General features: G+C 52.3%; 1 protein-coding gene across 2 annotated transcripts in view; it reads right to left on the bottom strand.

Annotated features, from left to right (window-relative positions):
- LOC119955649 (collagen alpha-1(XXVII) chain B-like) overlaps positions 1-22,412 on the bottom strand; it is a 605,839-nt gene that overhangs the window by 7,022 nt on the left and 576,405 nt on the right. For both annotated transcript variants that reach the window (XM_038782071.1, XM_038782070.1), the window contains exons 56-59: positions 22,325-22,351; positions 19,706-19,771; positions 19,396-19,564; positions 10,940-11,049 (exon numbers count right to left, since the gene is read on the bottom strand). In XM_038782071.1, the coding sequence (XP_038637999.1) occupies positions 10,940-11,049; positions 19,396-19,564; positions 19,706-19,771; positions 22,325-22,351 (372 nt within the window). The remainder of the gene's footprint in view (positions 1-10,939; positions 11,050-19,395; positions 19,565-19,705; positions 19,772-22,324; positions 22,352-22,412) is intronic.

Here is a 22,412-nt window from a genome sequence, read left to right as displayed (position 1 = left end):
CTCTGGGGAGGCCTCCCTATTACAGGGGTCCCTGGGGAGGCCTCCCTATTACAGGGGTCCCTGGGGGAAGTCTCCTTTTTACAAGGGTCCCTGGGGGAGGTCTCTCTTTTTCAGGGGTCCATGGGGGAGGCCTCCCTATTACAGGGGTCCCTGGGGGGTGACATGGTTGCGGGGTCTGCTAGAGGAGGTGTGGACATTGTTTGGTGGGGGGGGGGGGGGGGGCGGGTGGACCTTGGATAGTCTGGATGGTTTTTATTGACGTGGCTCTTGCATGGGTGACCTTGCAGTGGGCCACAAAGTCAACCATTGCCCGCTTGGCCCACCGGGAGATCCACCACATCAGGTTCCCGATTGTTGAGACGACAAGTGATCTGCGCTCGCGCGATCCCTGGCCGCGGGGACCGGAGAAGCATGGGAGGCCGGAGGCGTAGGGCAGCGGGCTGGCAAATATGTCATTCAAACGCATTTGCATTTAATTACCCCCCCCACTACCCTTGCTGGCGTGCATTGTGGATCTCATTCACGTCGCCAGCGAGGGGGGGGGGGAGGGGGTTGGAGCATCATGTTCGGGCGCTGATCCCAACTTTCCCCCGATGTCCGATTCTCCGTCCCATTGGGAAACGCATCCCGGGATTCCTGGATTTTGAATCCTACCCCCAATGTCTCCCACCTTCCACCAGAAGCATCAGTTGAGGGAACTTTCCAGCACTGGTCATACCCTGTGTGGGTCAAACAGCTCCGATAGTTAACACGTGGCGTTAGTGACATTGGCGTTTTGGGGTTTACTCTTTGCAATGGCCAGCTCCTCTGCCCCAAAAGCAGTCAATACATTTCCTGCCGATGATTCCTTTTTGCATTGTGGGACGTACGTGGGTGTCGCTGGAAAGGCCAACATGTGTTACCCATCCTTAATTGCCCGTGGACTGAGTGGCTAGCTGGGGGGGGGGAAGGTCAGAGGGTAGTTAAGAGTCACTCGCATTGCTGTGATTCAGGGTCACAGGTAGGCCAGACCAGGTAAGGGTGGCAGATTTCCATCCCAAATGACAGTATGTGAACCAGATAGATATTTTCTAGTTAGATAATTTGGCCATTTTTTTTTTCTTTTATAAATTTAGAGTATCTAATTCATTTTTTCCAATTATGGGGCAATTTAGCATGGCCAATCTACCTAGCCTGCACATCTTTGTGTTGTGGGGGCGAAACCCACGCAGACACGGGGAGAACGTGCAAACTCCACACGGACAGTGACCCAGAGCCGGGATCGAACCTGGGACCTCAGCGCCGTGAGGCAGCAGTGCTAACCACTACGCCACCGTGCTGCCTATAATTTGGCCATTCTGAATTTTCCCGCTGTGCACCTGAACAGGCGCCGGAATGTGGCGACTAGGGGCTTTTCACAGTAACCTGATTGCAGTGTCACTGTAAGCCTACTTGTGACAATAATAAGGATTATCATTATTAATAGCTTCAATTCCTGATTTAAGGAATTGAGTTTAAACTCCGACAGTCACAATGGTGGGGATTTAAACTCATGGCCCCCCCCAGAGCATTAACCCAGGTCTCTGGATTACTGTGCCAGTGACATCACCACTATGCTATGTTTCTGAGCTAGCAACCCCAAACTACTGGAGACGTGAGTTCAAATCCCGGCATGTCAGCCGAGATTCAATTACTTGAATAAATCTGTAATCAAAAGCTAGTGTACGTAAGGACTAAACTACTGTTTTGTCAGAATCCACTAACGTTCTTTAGGGAAGGAAATCTGCCATCCTTACCCGGCCTGGCCTACATGTGACTCCAGACCCACAGCAATGTGGTTGACCGTAACTGTCCTCTGAAATGGCCCAGCAAACCACTCGGCTGTATTCAAGAAGGTAACTTGCCCCGTTCTAAGGTTTATGTATAAATGTTTCACAACGAATACAACAAGTGTTGCTTTAACTGTAGCCTTGTTTATTCATTATGGGAGACTCTGAAAAGCACGTAGGTTCATGGTTACGCACTAGTTCCAGAGTTTTCTCTTTCACCCTTCAACCAAGGCTACAAGATGTTGTAGCATTTGGTACAACTGTAACTATATGGGACACCGAAACATCAGCAAGGCCAAAGTGACACATCGCATTTCATCACAGAAATAATGTAACACAGACGGAGGCCATTCGGCCCACCGTTCTGTGCTGGCTCTTTGAAAGAGCTCTCCTGCTTTCCAGACATTCCCCCATAACCCAGCAAATTCCAATGCCAACAACAACTTGTACTCTTTGTTGTCTCGGTAACCCAGTAAAACACCCCTCGGGCCCGTCACATGACATGTGCCAACAGGATTTGACACTGAGGTACCTCTCTGACCAAGCTTCTGGTCGCCTGTCCGAGGCGGATGGTCAAAATCCTGGTCAGAGAGTTAGCTTCTTAAGGGCTGTCAAAAAAGGAGGGAAGAGAATAAGAGAGGTAGGGTGAGTAGAAGGATGGGTGAGTAAATTTTGGATGACACTAAAGTCGGTGGAGTTGTGGACAGTGCAGAAGGATATTGCAGGTTACAGAGGGACATAGGTAAGCTGCAGAGCTGGGCTGAGAAGTGGCAAATGGAGTTTAATGCAGAAAAGTGTGAGGTGATTCATTTTGGAAGGAGTAACAGGAAGACAGAGTACTGGGCTAATGGTAAGATTCTTGGTAGTGTGGATGAGCAGAGAGATCTCAGTGTCCATGTAGGTAGATCCCTGAAAGTTGCCACCCAGGTTGATAGGGTTGTTAAGAAGGCGTACGGTGTGTTAGCTTTTATTGGTAGAGGTATTGAGTTTCGGAGCCATGAGGTCATGTTGCAGCTGTACAAAACTCTGGTGCGGCCGCATTTGGAGTATTGCGTGCAGTTCTGGTCGTCGCATTATAGGAAGGATGTGGAAGCATTGGAAAGGGTGCAGAGGAGATTTACCAGGATGTTGCCTGGTATGGAGGGAAGATCTTATGAGGAAAGGATGAGGGACTTAAGCTGTTTTCATCAGAGAGAAGAAGGTTAAGAGGTGACTTAATAGAGGCAGAGAATTAGATAGGGTGGACAGTGAGAGCCTTGTTCCTCGGATGGTGATGTCCAGCACGAGGGGACACAGCATTAAATTGAGGGGGGATAGATATAGGACAGATGTCAGAGGTAGGCTCTTTACTCAGAGAGTAGTAAGGGTGTGGAATGCCCTGCCTGCAACAGTAGTGGACTCACCAACATTAAAGGAATTTAAATGGTCATTGGATAAACATATGGGTGATGATGGAATAGTGTAGATGGGCTTTAGAGGGGTTGCACAGGTCGGCGCAACATCGAGGGCTGAAGGGCCTGTACTGCGCTGTAATGTTCTATGTTCTAGGTGTCGAGGTTTAGTGAGGAAATTCCTGAGTTTAGAGTCTTGGTATCTGATGGTTCAGCCAACTGGACTGGAATCAATAAAATGAGGGATGCTCAACAGGCCAGGATTGGAGGGACGCAGAGATCGTGGAGGGTTGTGGGTTGGGAGGATGCAGAGGGGGAGGCGATGGTGAGATCTGGGAACAAGAATGAGGAGTTTAAAATCAAGGAGTTGCTTTACCGGGAGCTGATAGGTCAGCGAGCACAGCGGGGGTCAGCGAGCACAGCGGAGGTCAGCGAGCACAGCGGGGGTCAGCGAGCACAGCGGAGGTCAGCGAGCACAGCGGGGGGGGGGGGGGGGGGGGGGGGGCGGTCAGGGAACAAGGGTTGCTGCGAGTTCGTGTACAACCAGCACGGTTTAGGGTGACCCCCAGCTTTACAGGAGGTAGAATGTGAGAGACCAGCCAGGAGGGGTGGAGTCGGTAGCTAGGGATCGAAGCTCGTGACAATATTCTGTTGGAGGACATTTCCTCCCATCCGGCCAGACTGGAAGTTGAGACAATTGAACAACAGCGTTGGCTGGTTGAGAGAGGTGGCGACGAGGTCGGGCTGCGTGCCGTCAGTCTACACGGGAAAACTAACGCCGTTCCTTTGGCTGCTTTGATCGAAGGTCAGCATATAGTTTGAGAAATGGGGGCGGGGGAAGGGGGGGCAAGGATAGATCCTTCAGGGGTCAGAGAGGTAATGATGCAGGATCAGGAAGAGAAGCCACTGCAGCAATACTCCTGGGGTTTAGCTCAGGGGCTAGACAACTGGATTGTGATGCAGAACAAGGTCAGCAGCGCGGGTTCAATTCCCATATCCGAACAGGCGGTGGAATGTGGCGACTCGGGGCTTTTCACAGTAACTTCGTACTATTGTCAATAAAAGACTATTATTATTATTAATGCGCATTGGGCAGCACGGTAGCACAGTGGTTAGCACTGTTGCTTCACAGCGCCAGGGTCCCAGGTTCGATTCCCAGCTTGGGTCACTGTCTGTGGGGAGTCTGCACGTTCTCCCCGTGTCTGCGTGGGTTTCCTCCGGGTGCTCCGGTTTCCTCCCACAAATCCGAAAGACGTGCTGTTAGGTGAATTAGACATTCTGAATTCTCCCTCCGTGTACCCGAACAGGTGCCGAAATGTGGCGACTGGGGGCTTTTCACAGTAACTTCATTGCAGTGTCAATGTAAGCCTACTTGTGACAATAAAGATTATTATTATTATTATTGTACGTTGAGGCCATACACTTTAATTTAATAATCTTTATTTCGGGACTTGTGGGGGGAAAGTGGAGCACCCGGAGGAAACCCACACAGACATGGGGAGAACGTGCAGACTCCGCACAGACAGTGACCCAATCCAGAAATCAAACCCGGGTCCCTGGCGGTGTGAAGCAACAGTGCTAACCACTGTGCTAACACGCCGCCCAATAGCTTACGCAGCTCTGCACTGACGCCAACGCTAAAGTGACAGCTCTAATATTTGTTGTGTAAATGTGAGTGGTACAGAATGAACTCATATTTAAGGTGATAGCTACAGTGTTTATTTTTACAACTTTATATAGTTACAGGTTGAGATCCAGGTTAAAGTAACAAAGTATTTGTTGTGCAACTCCTAACTATATGAAGTGATATATTTGTTGCAGAATTACACAGGGCTGTTTACCATTCTGGATAAGGTTAAAGTGATTGTCACAGGATTTGTACTGTAACTATATGCAGTCACTATTTATTCGGCAGCGTGAATAGCAACAGTCTTTTACTGTTTGGTACATTGGAACAAGAGCTGCTTATTCAGTCCGTTAAACCTGCTCTGCCATTCAATAACTCAGGGCTGACCTGTATGCCAACTGCACTCACTCGCGCCTTGACTCTCTTCCCATTCCCTCCTTCCCGAGCAAGAATTTATCCATCTCAGTCTTTCCTGAGGTGTGGGTCGGAATTCTCCGTCAGTCCGCTGACGGCGGGCGTCCCGGGTCCCCGTCGGCAGCGCACGCACGCCCGCGGGTTTCCCGGAGGTGTGGGGTGGCTTCAACGGTTCAATAGGGTGGCACAATGGTCAGCACTGCTGCCCCACGGCGCCAGGGACCCGGGTCTGATTCCGGCCTCGGGTCACTGTCTGTGCGGAGTCTGCACGTTCTCCCCGTGTCTGCGTGGGTTTCCTACGGGTGCTCCGGTTTCCTCTCACAGGCCAAAGATGTGCGGGTTAGGTGGGTTGGCCGTACTAAATTGCACGTTAGTGTCCAAAGGTTAGGTGGGATCTATGGGATTACAGGGCTGGAGGTGGGCGTGGACCTTGGAGGGTCGGTGCAGACTCGATGGGCCAAATGGCCTGCTTCTGCACTGTAGGGATTCCATAGTAAATCCCGCTGACAAGCGGGGGAATTGGGAATCCCCACTGAACAGTGCGGGCTCGCAACGGAGAATCCCAGCCGTGGAGTTCAGAACAGAACAGTTTCTCCAGATAGGGTCTGACTAGGGTTCTGCATAATGGAAGCATCACTTGCTCATTTCTCGAGGTAAAGACCAACATCAGTTTTGTGACGACTTCTGTAACCAGACACTGGCTTTTAATGATTAGACAAATGCAAGACCTGTTGATATTATCAACAGGAAACTGCTGTACCTAAAGCTGATAGCTTACTACAGGCCCAGAGTGTCCAGTCTAGGCGTGGAGTCACATATACACTTTAAAATGCTGGGAACAAGTGCAGAAAATAATCAGAAAGGCTAATGGAATTCTGGCCTTGGTATGTAGAGAGCTGGAGCATAAGGACATCAAAGTTATGCTGCAGCTTTACAAAACCCTGGTTAGACTCCCACTTGGAGTCACTGTGACAGTTCTGGGCAACACATCTTAGGAAGGATATTTTGGCCTGGGAGGGAGTGCAATGAAGGTTTACAAAAATGACACCTGGACCACAGGGGTCAAGCTATGAGGAGAGATTACACAACTTAGGTCTGTGTTCGCTAGAGTTTTTCGCGAGAGTTTAGAAAGTGATCTGATTGAAGAATTCAAGATGTTGCACTCTCTCCCCGTGTCTGCGTGGGTTTCCTCCGGGTTACTGGGTTATGGTAGGGTGCTCTTTCCAAGGGATAGTGCAGACGCCATGGGCCGAACGGCCTCCTTCTGCACTGTAAATTCTATGATTCTATGCTTAACAGGGAAAGACAGGGTCGATAAAGACAAACTATTCCCACTGGTTGGAAATTCTAAAACTAGGGGGCATTGTCTAAAAATTAGGGCCAGACCGTTCAAGGGGAGATGTTGGGAAGAACTTCTTCGCTTACAGGGTAGTCGAGATTTGGAAGAAACAGCAGTCGAAGCTGGAACAGTTGTTAATTTTAAATCTGAGATAGATTTTTGTTAAGCAATGTATTAAGCGATAACTGCTCCTACAAATTAATAGGTACTTTATGGATGCGAGTGAGGATCTTGTAATGGGAACCTAATCAGCCCACAAGCGCAGAGAGCAGCCCTTCTGTTTTTAAAAATAAGCTTTGTGGTCTTTTCAAGTTAACATTAATACCGGCAAACATTATACTTCAGCAACGTATCTTGGAGACGTTTGCAAACAGCTGCAGTAACAGCATGCACCTGGCGGTGGCGCTGCTGTTATTCTCAGCACTGCCACCTGGTGTTGCTGACTGGTACTGAATTCTAAATGGTAATCGCTGGATTCCTTAATTTGTTCGGCCGCATTTTGAAAGTGTGAAATACGGTAAGTTCTGGACACTGCTGCCTGTGGTGGCCACAGAATCTTCTGGTGAGCCAGCGCCCGTACGAGAATATTGCTGAAAGGGGAGGCATGCTGCCGAAGCACTTTGTCTCACACCCTTCAGGAAAAATGCGAGAATGCCAAATTTCAAACAATCACAACAATCTATACTCCAGGAGAAAAGGGAAGCTGATTGGGAAGCTGATTGGCCAATCAGAGTCATCTTGCCAACCAATCAGTACCCTTTTCCCCTGTAGGAAAAATTGTTGCGATTCTTTGAAATTTGGCGTTCAAGGGTTTGACCAGGGGCGGCATTCTCCCCTACCCGGCTTGACGGAGGGTCCTGGTGTAGGGGAGTGGCGCCAACCTATCAGGGGTCGCGCCTCCCCAAAGGTGGGAAATTCTCCCCACCTTTGGGGGCCAGCCCGCGCCGGAGCAGTTTGCACCAGAATACCGGCAGCGGGGCTGGCCGAAAGGCTTTCGCCGGTCCGCGCATGCGCCGGCAGTGACGTCAGCGGCAGCTGGCAGATGGGGAGATGGGGATGGGGAGAAACCAGATGGGGAGAAACCAGCTGTCCTCTAGCTCACCAGTTGAGGCGGCAGGCGGCTTCCCGAGAGGTTATATGAGTTAGAAACTCGGGCAGCAGTTTGATTTCCACTCTGAATGAAGTCAATGCGTCTGAGGCCATTACAGACACCTCGGCAGGTCAGCGCCCCCAGAGAATAATGACATGAAATGAAATGAAAAATGAAATGAAAATCGCTTATTGTCACGAGTAGGCTTCAATGAAGTTACTGTGAAAAGCCCCTAGTTGCCACATTCCGGCGCCTGTCCGTGGAGGCTGGTACGGGAATCGAACCGTGCTGCTGGCCTGCTTGGTCTGCTTTCAAAGCCAGCGATTTAGCCCACTGTGCTAAACAGAATAAATCGATCAAGTGGGCATTTTTAGAAACTGATCCTTTCTGATGGTGGCGACAGAAAGACGGGAGGAGCCGAGGCCCCGTAGGGCCCAGAGGACGTACTGACGGGCAATGGATTGATGCAGTCGGGTCAGACCCCTGGCCTTCACGGGTTTCCCGTTGAATTTTACAAGATGTTTACGCGCCAATAAACACCATTGATCGTCGGCATGGATAAATGATTCCTTGTCACGGGGTCCTTGCCCCCTACACTCTCCCAGGCCTTTATATCCCTCATTATAAAGAAAGATAAAAACCCCACAGAGTGTGGTCCGCACAGACCCATTTCTCTCCTCGGGTCCAACACCAAATTGACAGCTAACGCGTTGGCGCTGCGTTTGGAGTCACGTGTTTCAGAGGAGATAGCGGACGACCAGCCAGGTTTCATGACAGGTTGCCAATTGTCGGCTAATGTGCGGCGATTGTTGAATGTCGTCCTTCACCCCCCCCCCCTCTCCAGTCTCTGAACCAGAAGCGATTGTGTCTCTGGACACGGAGCAGGCGCTTGTCAGGGTCGAGCGGGAGAACCTTCTCGAGGCACTGGGGAGGTTTGGCCTTGGGCAGAAGTTCATTTTCTGGGTCCGGCTGCCGTATTGGGCCTCTACGGCCGGTATACGCACCAACGCTTTCAGCCCAGGGCCGTCCCCGTTGAGTGGGGAGGGGTGTCCTTTGTCACCACTCCTGTTTGCGCTGGCGATTGAGCTGTTAGCGATGGCGCTGAGATCCATGGAGGGGGGGATAGAGCGGGGTGGGTGGGGGACAGCAACCTCGGGTGTCCCTATATGCCAATGACCTGCTTCTATATATTAGAAACCCAGTCTCCTCTATGGATGGAATAATGAAGCTACTCAGGAGTTTTGCCTCCTTTTCGGGATCCAAACAGAACCTGGAGAAGAGGGAATGTTTCCCCGTGGACCCCATGGAGAGCGGAGGAGATCTGCCAGTATGACTGTTTTGTCTTGCCAGAGGTAGTTTCTGATATCTGGGCATTAGGTGGCACGTGACTGCCCATTGCTAACACTTGTCTGGAGCCCAGAGTGAGGTCGGCTTGGGTTAACTTAATAATTAAAAAAAAATATAGTCTTTATTGTCACAAGTAGGCTTACATTAACACCGCAATGCAGTTACTGTGAAAATCCCCTCGTCGCCACATTCCGGCGCCTGTTCGGGTACACGGAGGGAGAATTCAGAATGTCCAAATTACCCAACAGCACGTCTTTCGGGACTTGTGGGAGGAAACCGGAGCACCCGTAGGAAACCCACGCAGGCACGGGGAGAACGTGCAGACTCCACACAGACAGTGACCTAAGTCGGGAATCGAATCTAGGAGAGTAGCAGGGGCGTGGAATGCCCTGCCTGCAACAGTAGTGGACTCGCCAACACTAAACGCATTCAAATGGTCATTGGATAGGCATATGGATGATAAGGGAATCGTGTAGATGGGCTTTAGAGGGGTTTCACAGGTCGGCACAACATCGAGGGCCGAAGGGCCTGTATAACGCTGTAATGTTCTATGTACTGGAGCTGTGAAGCAACAGTGCTAACTAACGTGCTACCGCGCCGCCCTTGGATGGAAGGATCCAGATTATAAAACTGTATATTATCTTGGTGTTTTTATTTCTTTTTCTCCTAATTGTTCTCCCAAATCCTTTTTTGCGAAGATTAATAAATTTGTGGCCCGTTTTATCTGGGCGGCTCAGACCCTGAGTCTGTCTTCAGAAGGGCCGGCAATCAGGGGGTCTGGCGTTACCCAACTTGCTCGTTTATCATTGGGCGGCCAACAGTGAGAAGGTATTGGGATGGTGTTGGATGCCGGGTCCCATGTGGGACAGATGGATACAAGCTACTGTCGGGGCTCTAGTCAAAGGGCTTTGGCAACAGCGTGGCTTCCCTTCTGTCCGCCGAGGTGCTCCTCGAGCCCGGTGGTGGTGTCCTCTCTTACAATATGGCGGCAATTTAGACAGCATTACCGATTGGGATCCATGTTGTTGCTGGCCCCACTCTGCGGCAGCCACCTATTTGCCCTGTTGGGTTCAGCAGCGATATTTAAGCCATGGGAGGGGAAGGGCCTTGAGGTTTTTTAGGGATCTATTTGTTGTGGGACAGTTTGCTAGTTTGGAGGTATTGTCGACAAGGTATCAATTCCCGGGGAAGAACTTGTTCCATTACCTCAGGTACGGGATTTTGTTCGAAAGATTTTTTTTCCCCACGTTACCCTCGGCTCGGCAATCGTCCTTGCTGGAGTCGGATCCTGTCACTGGGAGGGTCTGGTGGGGGGAAGCATTTACAACATCTACGGGCAAATCTTGTCAATGGGGGTGGCCCCGCTAGACGAGGTACGGGCAAAATGGGAAGGGAGAAATGGGACCTATTTTAGGTGAAGACGTGTGGCGTGAGGCGGTTGGACGGACGGACGGACGGACGGGGGGGGGGAGGTGAAGGCAGATGTTCTCGCCTTTGCCTCGTTGATAGCCCGGAGGCGAGTTCTGATGGGATGAAGATCGGCAGCCCCGCCCAGTGTCCTTGTCCGGTTGGTTGACTGTATGGAATTCGCACATCTAGAGATGGTCAACAACACCATCGGGGGCGGGGTGGGAGGGGGGAGGGGGAGTCAGTCGAGGGCTTCCAGCTAAGGTGGGCCATTAATTTGTTCCTCTCAAGAAGAAATCGCCCTCAGTGGCTGGGGCGGGGGGGGTGGGGGGGGGGGGGGAGGGGGGGGTGAGGGTGGGGGGGGGGGGGGTGAGGGTGGGGGGAGGGGGTGGCGGTTGGTTCTTAGTTCTCATTGTCGGGGGAAGGTTGCTTCTTTCATAATAAATGGTCTTTGGGTTCTGGGAGGAAGCGAGGCAGGTGGTTGGAATATTAGAAAACCCAACATTGCAGTTTTACCTTGGAGACAGTAATGGGTTTAAGGCAGGTGTATCCACCATTAGTGAAGTTACAGATCACTTCAACAGTGTCAGAGGTGCAGCCCAGGTTAGGATCGATCCAATAGGTGCCTGAAAAACAAAGCAAAGGAAAATATCAGCTCCGGTCACCAAACAACTGGAGGGAGTTGAGGGGAACAACAGCTTCCACAACAGTGATATAGCACGGTCAGAGCTGGGGTCTAACTACAGCCTGCCGAACAAAACCAGTCTGGGAATGATTATGATCAAAAGGGTGCACCATGTAAACTGCCCGCTGTATATCAGTCTGAGCGACCCGATACTGCGGACCGGTCTGAGAGACCGGACACTATGGACCGGTCTGAGAGACTGGACACTATGGACCGGTCTGAGAGACTGGATACTGCGGACCGGTCAGAGAGACTGGACACTATGGACCGGTCAGAGAGACCGGACACTATGGACCGGTCAGAGAGACCGGACACTATGGACCGGTCTGAGGGACTGGACACTATGGACCGGTCAGAGAGACCGGACACTATGGACCGGTCAGAGAGACTGGATACTGCGGACCGGTCAGAGAGACCGGACACTATGGACCGGTCAGAGAGACCGGACACTATGGACCGGTCAGAGAGACTGGACACTATGGACCGGTCAGAGAGACCGGACACTGCGGACCGGTCTGAGAGACCCGACACTGTGGACCGGTCTGAGAGACTGGACACTGGGGACCGGTCAGAGAGACCGGACACTATGGACCGGTCTGAGGGACTGGACACTGCGGACCGGTCTGAGAGACTGGTCACTGGGGACCGGTCAGAGAGACTGGACACTGGGGACAGGTCTGAGGGACTGGACACTATGGACCAGTCTGAGAGACCGGACACTATGGACCGGTCTGAGAGACCAGACACTATGGACCGGCCTGAGAGACTGGATACTGCGGACCGGTCAGAGAGACCGGACACTATGGACCGGTCAGAGAGACTGGACACTATGGACCGGTCTGAGTGACTGGACACTATGGACAGGTCTGAGCGACCCGACACTGCGGACCAGTCAGAGAGACTGGACACTATGGACCGGTCAGAGAGACTGGACACTATGGACCGGTCTGAGAGACTGGACACTATGGACCGGTCTGAGAGACTGGACACTGCGGACCGGTCTGAGAGACTGGACACTATGGACCGGTCTGAGGACTGGACACTATGGACCGGTCAGAGAGACTGGACACTATGGACCGGTCTGAGAGACCGGACACTATGGACCGGTCTGAGGGACTGGACACTATGGACCGGTCTGAGAGACCAGACACTATGGACCGGTCTGAGAGACTGGACACTGGGGACCGGTCTGAGAGACTGGACACTATGGACCGGTCTGAGAGACTGGACACTATGGACCGGTCTGAGGGACTGGACACTATGGACCGGTCAGAGAGACCGGACACTGCGGACCGGTCTGAGAGACCCGACACTGTGGACCGGTCTGAGAGACTGGACACTGGGGACCGGTCAGAGAGACCGGACACTATGGACCGGTCTGAGGGACTGGACACTGCGGACCAGTCTGAGAGACTGGTCACTGGGGACCGGTCAGAGAGACTGGACACTGGGGACAGGTCTGAGGGACTGGACACTATGGACCAGTCTGAGAGACCGGACACTATGGACCGGTCTGAGAGACCAGACACTATGGACCGGCCTGAGAGACTGGATACTGCGGACCGGTCAGAGAGACCGGACACTATGGACCGGTCAGAGAGACTGGACACTATGGACCGGTCTGAGTGACTGGACACTATGGACAGGTCTGAGCGACCCGACACTGCGGACCAGTCAGAGAGACTGGACACTATGGACCGGTCAGAGAGACTGGACACTATGGACCGGTCTGAGAGACTGGACACTATGGACCGGTCTGAGAGACTGGACACTGCGGACCGGTCTGAGAGACTGGACACTATGGACCGGTCTGAGGGACTGGACACTATGGACCGGTCAGAGAGACTGGACACTATGGACCGGTCTGAGAGACCGGACACTATGGACCGGTCTGAGGGACTGGACACTATGGACCGGTCTGAGAGACCAGACACTATGGACCGGTCTGAGAGACTGGACACTGGGGACCGGTCTGAGAGACTGGACACTATGGACCGGTCTGAGAGACTGGACACTATGGACCGGTCTGAGGGACTGGACACTGCGGACCGGTCTGAGCGACCCGACACTATGGACCGGTCAGAGGGACTGGACACTGGGGACCGGTCTGAGGGACTGGACACTATGGACCGGTCAGAGAGACTGGACACTATGGACCGGTCTGAGAGACTGGACACTATGGACCGGTCTGAGGGACTGGACACTATGGACCGGTCAGAGAGACTGGACACTATGGACCGGTCTGAGAGACTGGACACTATGGACCAGTCAGAGAGACTGGACACTATGGACCGGTCTGAGAGACCGGACACTATGGACCGGTCTGAGAGACTGGACACTATGGACCGGTCTGAGAGACTGGACACTATGGACCGGTCTGAGAGACCGGACCCTATGGACCGGTCTGAGAGACTGGACACTATGGACCGGTCTGAGAGACTGGACACTGCGGACCGGTCTGAGAGACCGGACACTATGGACCGGTCAGAGGGACTGGACACTGGGGACCGGTCTGAGGGACTGGACACTGGGGACCGGTCTGAGAGACTGGACACTATGGACCGGTCTGAGAGACTGGACACTATGGACCGGTCTGAGGGACTGGACACTATGGACCGGTCTGAGAGACCGGACACTATGGACCGGTCTGAGAGACTGGACACTATGGACCGGTCTGAGGGACTGGACACTATGGACCGGTCTGAGAGGCTGGACACTGGGGACCGGTCTGAGGGACTGGACACTATGGACCGGTCTGAGAGGCTGGACACTGGGGACCGGTCTGAGAGACTGGACACTATGGACCGGTCTGAGGGACTGGACACTATGGACCGGTCTGAGGGACTGGACACTATGGACCGGTCTGAGAGACTGGACACTATGGACCGGTCTGAGGGACTGGACACTATGGACCGGTCTGAGGGACTGGACACTATAGACCGGTCTGAGAGACTGGACACTGGGGACCGGTCTGAGGGACTGGACACTATGGACCGGTCAGAGAGGCTGGACACTATGGACCGGTCAGAGAGGCTGGACACTATGGACCGGTCTGAGAGACTGGACACTATGGACCGGTCTGAGAGACCGGACACTATGGGCCAGTCTGAGGGACTGGACACTATGGACCAGTCAGAGAGACTGGACACTGGGGACCGGTCTGAGGGACTGGACACTATGGGCCGGTCTGAGAGACTGGACACTATGGACCGGTCAGAGAGACTGGACACTATGGGCCGGTCTGAGAGATTCGACACTATGGGCCGGTCTGAGAGACTGGACACTATGGACCGGTCAGAGAGACTGGACACTATGGGCCGGTCTGAGGGACTGGACACTATGGACCGGTCTGAGAGACCGGACACTATGGGCCAGTCTGAGGTACTGGACACTATGGGCCAGTCTAAGGGACTGGACACTGGGGACCGGTCTGAGAGACTGGACACTGGGGACCGGTCTGAGAGACTGGACACTATGGGCCAGTCTGAGGGACTGGACACTATGGACCGGTCTGAGGGACTGGACACTATGGGCCGGTCTGAGGGACTGGACACTATGGACCGGTCTGAGAGACCGGACACTATGGGCCAGTCTGAGGTACTGGACACTATGGGCCAGTCTAAGGGACTGGACACTGGGGACCGGTCTGAGAGACTGGACACTATGGGCCAGTCTGAGAGACCGGACACTGGGGACCGGTCTGAGAGACTGGACACTGTGGACCAGACTGAGGAACCGGACATTATGGACAAGTTGGACACTGGGCTAATCTGGTAATGGAGAAGGAATTGAAGAATAACCTGTTGCTAAGTAACAGGATGTTGTACTGTCCCGATGTTGGGATCCAAACTCCGTATTATTGGTAGATGTACCTGACGGTTGGTACAGACACTGTGATAGGAAATCTCAGGGAGAAATAGACTGTTTCAGTCTTGTAATATTACTGGGTGGTTTAACCAATTATAGAAAGTGAATACAATTGTGTCGTTGGCAACTTGATGCGTTTTGTTACTGGATTCCAGCCTGTTTGTACAGAGTGAGATTGGGAGCTCCCCTGATTTGTGCTGACAGTAACGAAGAAAGATTTAGGGAGGAAGGTCGGGAGACACTGGAACACAAATAAGAACCTTGGCAGAATCTTCATTTTGACCGTCGGTACTCACCTCGCTAAGGAAAGCCCCTGGGAAGGGTATCCTACCTCTTCAAATTCCCCTTCACCCCCTCCAGCAGACTGACCATTTTCAGTTTATGCAGCAAGGCCCAGTCAGTAGACACCTGAATCCCTAAATCGCTAAACCGCACCCTGGCCAGCCTAAACGGCAGGCTCCGGAAATCCGTCTCCCTCCCCAAGGAATTCACCGCAAAGATCTCGCTCACATTCAATTTGTGCCGTGGGAAGGACCCAAATCTCCTCAACAGCTCCACTATCCTCCCCACACTAGAGAGAGGATCGGAAACATATAACAGCAGGTTGTCCGCGAAAGGGGGCACCCTATGCTCCTTACCCACACCCCCCTCTATCCCCCTCCACCCACCTGATGATCTCAGCGCGATGGCCAATGGCTCAATCGCCAACGCAAACAACGACAGGTACATGGACATCCCTGCCTTGTGCCCCTATACAACCAGAAGTCCCCTGAACTCACCACCTTGGTCCAGACACTCGCTGTGGGGGCACTATACAACATCTCACCCAGGAGATCGATGTAGGTCCAAACACAAATCGCCCCAAAGTCTCGAAGGGATACCTCCACTCCACCCGATCAAAGGCCTTCTCCCTACCCTTGGAGCTGATTACCTCTGGAACCTTGGGCAAGAAGGGCGAGAGGACCACATTTAAAAGTCTCCTGATGTTGGTCAACAACTTTTTGTTTTGGAAAATATTTTATTGAAGCACTTGTAATTTTCACAGTTTAACACATTAATATTTCTTAAACAACACCGCGGACCGACACACGCAAAGCACCTAAACGAACAAAAAACAGAAAACAACATCCCCTACTACCCCCGCTCTATTCCCTAATTACCCTGATACTAATTTCCCTGTCCTTATTTAACATTGCCATGCCTCCTGTTTTCCTCCCCACCTTTCCCCCCCCCCACTCCCCCCCCCCCCCCCCCTTACTGCTGACGTTCAATTTTCCTTGAAGAAGTCGATGAATGGCTGCCATCTCTGGGCGAACCCCTGAGTTGATCCTCTCAAGGCAAACTTGATTTTCTCCAGACTGAGAAACCCCGCCATATCGCTGACCCACACTCCCGACTTCGGGGGCTTTGAGTCCCTCCATCCCAGCAAAATCCGTCTCCGGGCCACCAGGGAGGAGAAGGCCAGGACATCGGCTCCCCCCCCCCCCCCCCCCCCCCCCCCCCTCCCACACCGGCCCCCGGATCTTCCGACATCCCAAATATTGCCAATTCTGGACTCGGAGTTATCCTACCTTCTGACATAACGTCCGCAAATCCCTGCCAGACTCCCCTCAACTTCAGACATGCCCAAAACATATGCACATGGTTCGCCGGGCTACCCCACACCGCCCTCATCTATCCTCCACCTCCTCAAAGAACCTGCTCATCCGGGCAACCCGTCACGTGGGCCCTGTGGACCACCTTGAACTGGATCAGGCAAAGTCTGGCACACAATGAGGATGCATTAACTCTCTTCAAAGCTTCTTCCCACAGTTCAATTTCCAACTCTCCTCCCAGCTCCTCTTCCCACTTCCTCTTCACCTCTCTGATAGGGGCCCCTTCCCATTCCATCAACTTTTGTATATCTCCGAAACCCTCCCACCTCCAACCCCTGTTTTTGACATCACCTTGTCCTGTAGGCCCTCAGGGGGAGGTGAGGAAAACTTGGAACCTGCCTCCGTACAAAGTCCCGCACCTGAAGGTCCTGGAACCCATTCCCACCCGGCAACTCAAACCCCTCCTCTCGTGCCTCCAAGGTCGGAAAGCCCTCCTGGATGAATAGGTCCCCAAATCTCTCAATCCCTGCCCGCCGCCATCTCGTCAAGCGATGTTGGTCAACAACTGTCGGACCGTGACAACCTGTCGAGTCCTCCGAGATCTCCTCTGTAAGCCCCCGTCCAGATCCGTCGCCAGCACCTTAGCTCATATCTTTGAGCCAGCATTCGACAGTGAGATAGGCCTGTAACACCCACACTCCACATCATCCTTGGCCTTCTTCCGGTACAAAGGGATCGATGTTTGCGCCAACGTGGCCAGCAGCACCCCCGAGACAGAGAGTCAGTAAACATCCCCAATGTGTCAACAAGGCCGCAAACTGTAGAATTCCACCGGGAAGCCATCCGGCCCCTTCCCCAACAGCATCGAACCAAAACAGTCCATAATCTTCTCCAACCCCAGTGGTACCTCCACCCCTCCTCTCCAAGGAGGTCCACCCCATCCTGCTCCATCCCCAAGTCAACCTCCGGAGGCTCAGATTTGTACAGCCCCCGGGAAAAAGCCTCAAATGCCCCATTAATCTTACCTGGAGCCATAACCAATGCTCCCGCCTCATCCTTAACCTGTGCTCTCTCCTGCGCAGCCGCTTGCCGTCTCAACTGGTGAGCCAATAATTGGCTGACCTTCTCACCGGACATCGTAAAGTGTCCCTCGGGAGCGGCAAAGTTGGCCTCACCTCCTTCCCGATCGATTCCAGCTGGAACACCACCTGCAGCCTCTTTTTCTTCGCTAACAACCCCCGCCGTCGTGGCTGTTACGTATTGCCGATCCACCTCCGGAATGGAGTCAACCAACCTTTGCTTTTCCGCCCTTCCAACCTTATCCCCATGGGCCTTATACAAAATGATCTCCCCCCTGACCAACGTCTTCCAGAAGGTGGAGGGTGAAAACTCCCCATTCTTGTTAAAACCTACATCGTCCCCAATGGCCGAGGCTACCTGTCTACAAAACCCCTTATCTGCGAGGCGCACTGTGTCTAACCTTCACGGGGGGGGGCACTGGGCTGCAAATCCACATGGTGTGGGGCACGGTCTGATATTACAATCGCCGTGTCCCCCGGCTCCTTCCACACCCAGGAGGAACAATTTCCCCACCACAAATAAAATCTATTCGGGGGTAGACACGGAGCACGTGCGAGAAGATGGAAAACTCCCTCTCCCTCGGGAATCTAAACCTCCATGGATCCGACTCCCCAATCCCATCTGCTTCAAGAACGCTGCCAACTCCTTCGCCGTCCCCAAAGTTAAAAACGACTTGAGGCTCGACCTTTCCATCCTTGGGTCTAATACACAATTGAAATCTCTCCCCCCCCCCCGATCAATTGATGTGAATCTAGCTCGGGGATGGCCGTCAACACCGTCTTAATAAAGTCCGCGTCGTCCCGATTCGGTGCATATATATGTTCACTAAAACCACTGGTGCGCCCACCAACACCCCATTCACCATAACCTACCAGTCCCCTCCAGGGTCTGACACAATACTGGCTGCTGAAAAGGCCATTCGCCTGTTAATCAACACCGTCGCACCTCCCTTATCCTCACATCAAAATTCGGATGGAAGACCTGCCCCACCCATCGCTTCCTCAGCTTCATCTGAACCCTAACCCTCAAATGTGTCTCCTGCAGAAAGACTGCCTTCAAACTCTTCAAATGGTCAAACACCCGGGACCTTTTAACTGGACCGTTTAACCCCTTCACGTTCCACGTAACCATCCTAACTGAGGGGGGTTGTCTCTGGACAAATATCTATATTTTTTAGGTGGAGAGTTGCGTGATCTGGAAGATGCTGCCTGAAAGGGCAGTGGAAACAGATTCAACTTTCCAAAGAGAATTAGACAAATACTTGATGGAAACAGAACCGCAGGGGAATGGGGAATGGAGCAGTGGGGCGAGAAAGAGCCAGCACAGACGCAAAGGGGCTGAACGGCCTCCTCCCGTGCTGGTACCATTTTTTTAATGACTTGTGACGAACAAATGGTCAAAACGGGGAGGGGTTGCGAAGGCACGGCGAGCGGCTGTGTCACGGGGAAGGATTGGCCGCAGGCGATGCGAAGGCACGGCGGGCGGCTGTGCCACGGGGAAGGATTGGCCGCAGGCGTTGCGAAGGCACGGCGGGCGGCTGTGTCACGGGGAAGGATTGGCCGCAGGCGTTGCGAAGGCGCGGCGAGCGGCTGTGTCACGGGGAAGGATTGGCCGCAGGCGTTGCGAAGGCACGGCGGGCGGCTGTGTCACGGGGAAGGATTGGCCGCAGGCGATGCGAAGGCGCGGCGGGCGGCTGTGTCACGGGGAAGGATTGGCCGCAGAACACTTCACGCGTTTGGACTCACCGTCATTCATTCGCTGCTCACAGTTCATAAGGTCACGGCAGACACGAGCTGGATTGTCGCGGGTACCCAGGGGGTTCTTAATGCTGTGGATAAGATTACTGAGGTAGTGTAGCGTCTTAAAGATCTCCGCTCCCTGGTCTATCAAAGGTAGGTCTGAATTCTGATAATTCTGCATGAGGGAAAGAAAGATCGGTCCTGATGATTGTAGTTGAACGTTGATTCGGTGAATCATTTTACAATGAGATATAATCCGGGGCTTATCGAAAATAAGGGTTTAAATGATCAGAGCATCAACAGAGTATTTTGTTACCTCGGTCCTGAGTGTAGTTTTCGATTCGATATAAGCTTGTAAAGCAGCACCTAGCTCCTCATGTTTCTGAAAGTATAAATGGCACAAAATAAGAACAGAGATTGTTTCCATCTCAAACCAAAGGGGATGGGGCCGCGTGGAGAGCTCTTTCGGAGGGCCAGCCCAGAAGCAACGGGCCGAACAGCCACCCCCACGCTGTAAATTGTCACGGCTCTTTTTGCTTGCTGTGGCCTTTACCTGCTGGAGCTATTTCCCCCCCCTGGCTGGAGAGTCTAGAACGATGGGGGGGGGGGGGGGAGCAGAAATTGACAAGCGGCGGGAAGAGAGAATCACGTCGCCAGCGAATGGCGCACCTCCAGGAAACACGCGGCCGGGGTACACAGGGCAGCACGGTAGCATTGTGGATCGCACAATTGCTTCTCAGCTCCAGGGTCCCAGGTTCGATTCCCGGCTTGGGTCACTGTCTGTGCGGAGTCTGCACGTTCTCCCCGTCTCTGCGTGGGTTTCCTCCGGGTGCTCCGGTTTCCTCCCACAGTCCAAAGATGTGCAGGTTAGGTGGATTGGCCATGATAAATTGCCCTTAGTGTCCAAAATTGCCCTTAGTGTTGGGTGGGGTTACTGGGTTATGGGGATAGGGCGGGGGTGTGGGTTTGGGTAGGGTGCTCTTTCCAAGGGTCGGTGCAGACTCGATGGGCTGAATGGCCATCTTTCTGCACTGTAAATTCTGTGAAACCAGTTCGATATATTTAACCCATTTTAACGTTATTGTGCGAAATGTAGGAAGGTCACTGCTTAACACTGGCTGTTAAATCAGCCAATTTATTTAGTTCCAAAGTTGCGAGTCGATTATTAATTAATCTGACAGAGTATGCACCCAAAGTTCAGAGTCTGTGTTCCCAGCAAACTGCCAACAGTTCAATACGTTGATGCCTTTGACTTCAACAGTTAGAGATTCCATCCAAGTTGGACGATCAATGATGTTGGGATTTTGTTTAAAGAAGGAAGCTGTTTGGTTGGTGAGGTGGTGGGGTTCGAACTCATAACTCCAGATGGGGATTGAGGCTTACTATCCCAATGGCACATGCACTACTCTACTGCACTTCATATGTTTTCCAATTCCTATCAGTAGAAGAGGTAATAACACCTTTTGTTGACAAACAGTGCTAATGAACAAAGGGCTCTTGACAGAGGGTGGAATTGGAGAGGGTGTTTCCTCTTGTCGGAGAATCTGGAACTACTGTTCGACAGAGATGAGGTGGACTTTGTCTAACCCAGAGGATGGGGAGTCTCTGCAGCTTTCTTCCTCAAAAGATTGAAGAGGGAGTAGAATTATTATCTGAAATGTGATGGCTGGGATGTTAATGTCATTGTTCATGCATTGAGTAAAGGATAAATCTGGAGCTTAAAGCCACAGGCACCAGCTCCCCTCCACCACCTTAACATTGGTGTAAACCAGTTCTTATATATACTTGAGAAGAATTCCCTCATCTTTCCCCAATTAGTAACACCTGCTCTCACTTACAAACTGAAGCATACTCTTCACAGGACAGCACGGTAGCACAGTGGTTAGTGTCATAATATCCATTCATGTATATAATGAGATGCAGACAGGCAGTGATTTACACATAGGATGACCAATGAACACACAACACAGAACAACCAATCACCAGACAGGATACCACTACTATAAAGCTCACGGGGCATTAAGACTCCCGCTCTTTTCGGGACCCAGACACTGAGACAGTCAGAGTGCACAAGTCAGTGGACATTATCACCATGTGGTAGCTAGTAAGTCTGGTCGAGCCAGTAAGAGGTCGTCAGTCGGATTAGTAGAGTGTCAACTGACAGCTGAACATGTACAGCCGTTCATAGTTTAAATAAAACTGTATTGGATCATCTCCGGTGTTCGATGTTTGTTTCTAGCTTCCCTGCATCCAGTTGCAGTCAACGTCAAACCAACCCGCCTAACACATCAGTTAGCACAGTTCCAGGGTCCCAGGTTCGATTCCCGGCTTGGGTCACTGTCTGTGCGGAGTCTGCACCTTCTCCCCGTGTCTGCGTGGGTTTCCTCCGGGTGCTCCGGTTTCCTCCCACAGTCAATAGGTTAGGTCAGTAAGAAGTCTGACAACACCAGGTTAAAGTCCAACAGGTTTGATTCAAACACGAGCTTTCGGAGCGCAGCTCCTTCCTCAGGTGAACTGGCCTGGTTCCTAGGTTAGGTGGACTGGCCATGCTAAATTGCCCTTAGTGTCCAAAACGTTGGGGTGGGGTTACTGGGTTAGGGGATAGGGTGAGGGTGGAGGTGTGGGCTTGGGTAGGGCGCCCTTTCCAAGGGCCGGGCAGACTCGATGGGCCCAATGGCCTCCTTCTGCACTGTAAATTCTACGGTTCACTGTAACAGAATTCCACCCTTAAGGTTAATAGCGTCTAGGCAGTGGCCACGCAGACATGATGGGGCCAATGGCCTCTGTCGTTCTGTGATTGTGTGACGGGTGGGCACACAAAGGAACTTTGTCATAATTTAACTTTCCATGAAAGGTGGAGCTGGAAAGCTGCCCACCTTAATCAATAATTGGCTGAAAAACAGACGCAGAGATTATATAAAAAAAAACAACTTACAAATGCGACTTGAATTCCAGGAGGACCCTGTTCAAAAGATCAGAGGTTAACTCACCAACAGGCAGATGCTGAGGTTTGTGCAGATCAA

Source organism: Scyliorhinus canicula, chromosome 21, assembly GCF_902713615.1.
Source record: "Scyliorhinus canicula chromosome 21, sScyCan1.1, whole genome shotgun sequence".
Classification (NCBI taxonomy): Eukaryota; Metazoa; Chordata; class Chondrichthyes; order Carcharhiniformes; family Scyliorhinidae; genus Scyliorhinus; species Scyliorhinus canicula.
This window is presented reverse-complemented; position numbering and strand designations above follow the sequence as displayed.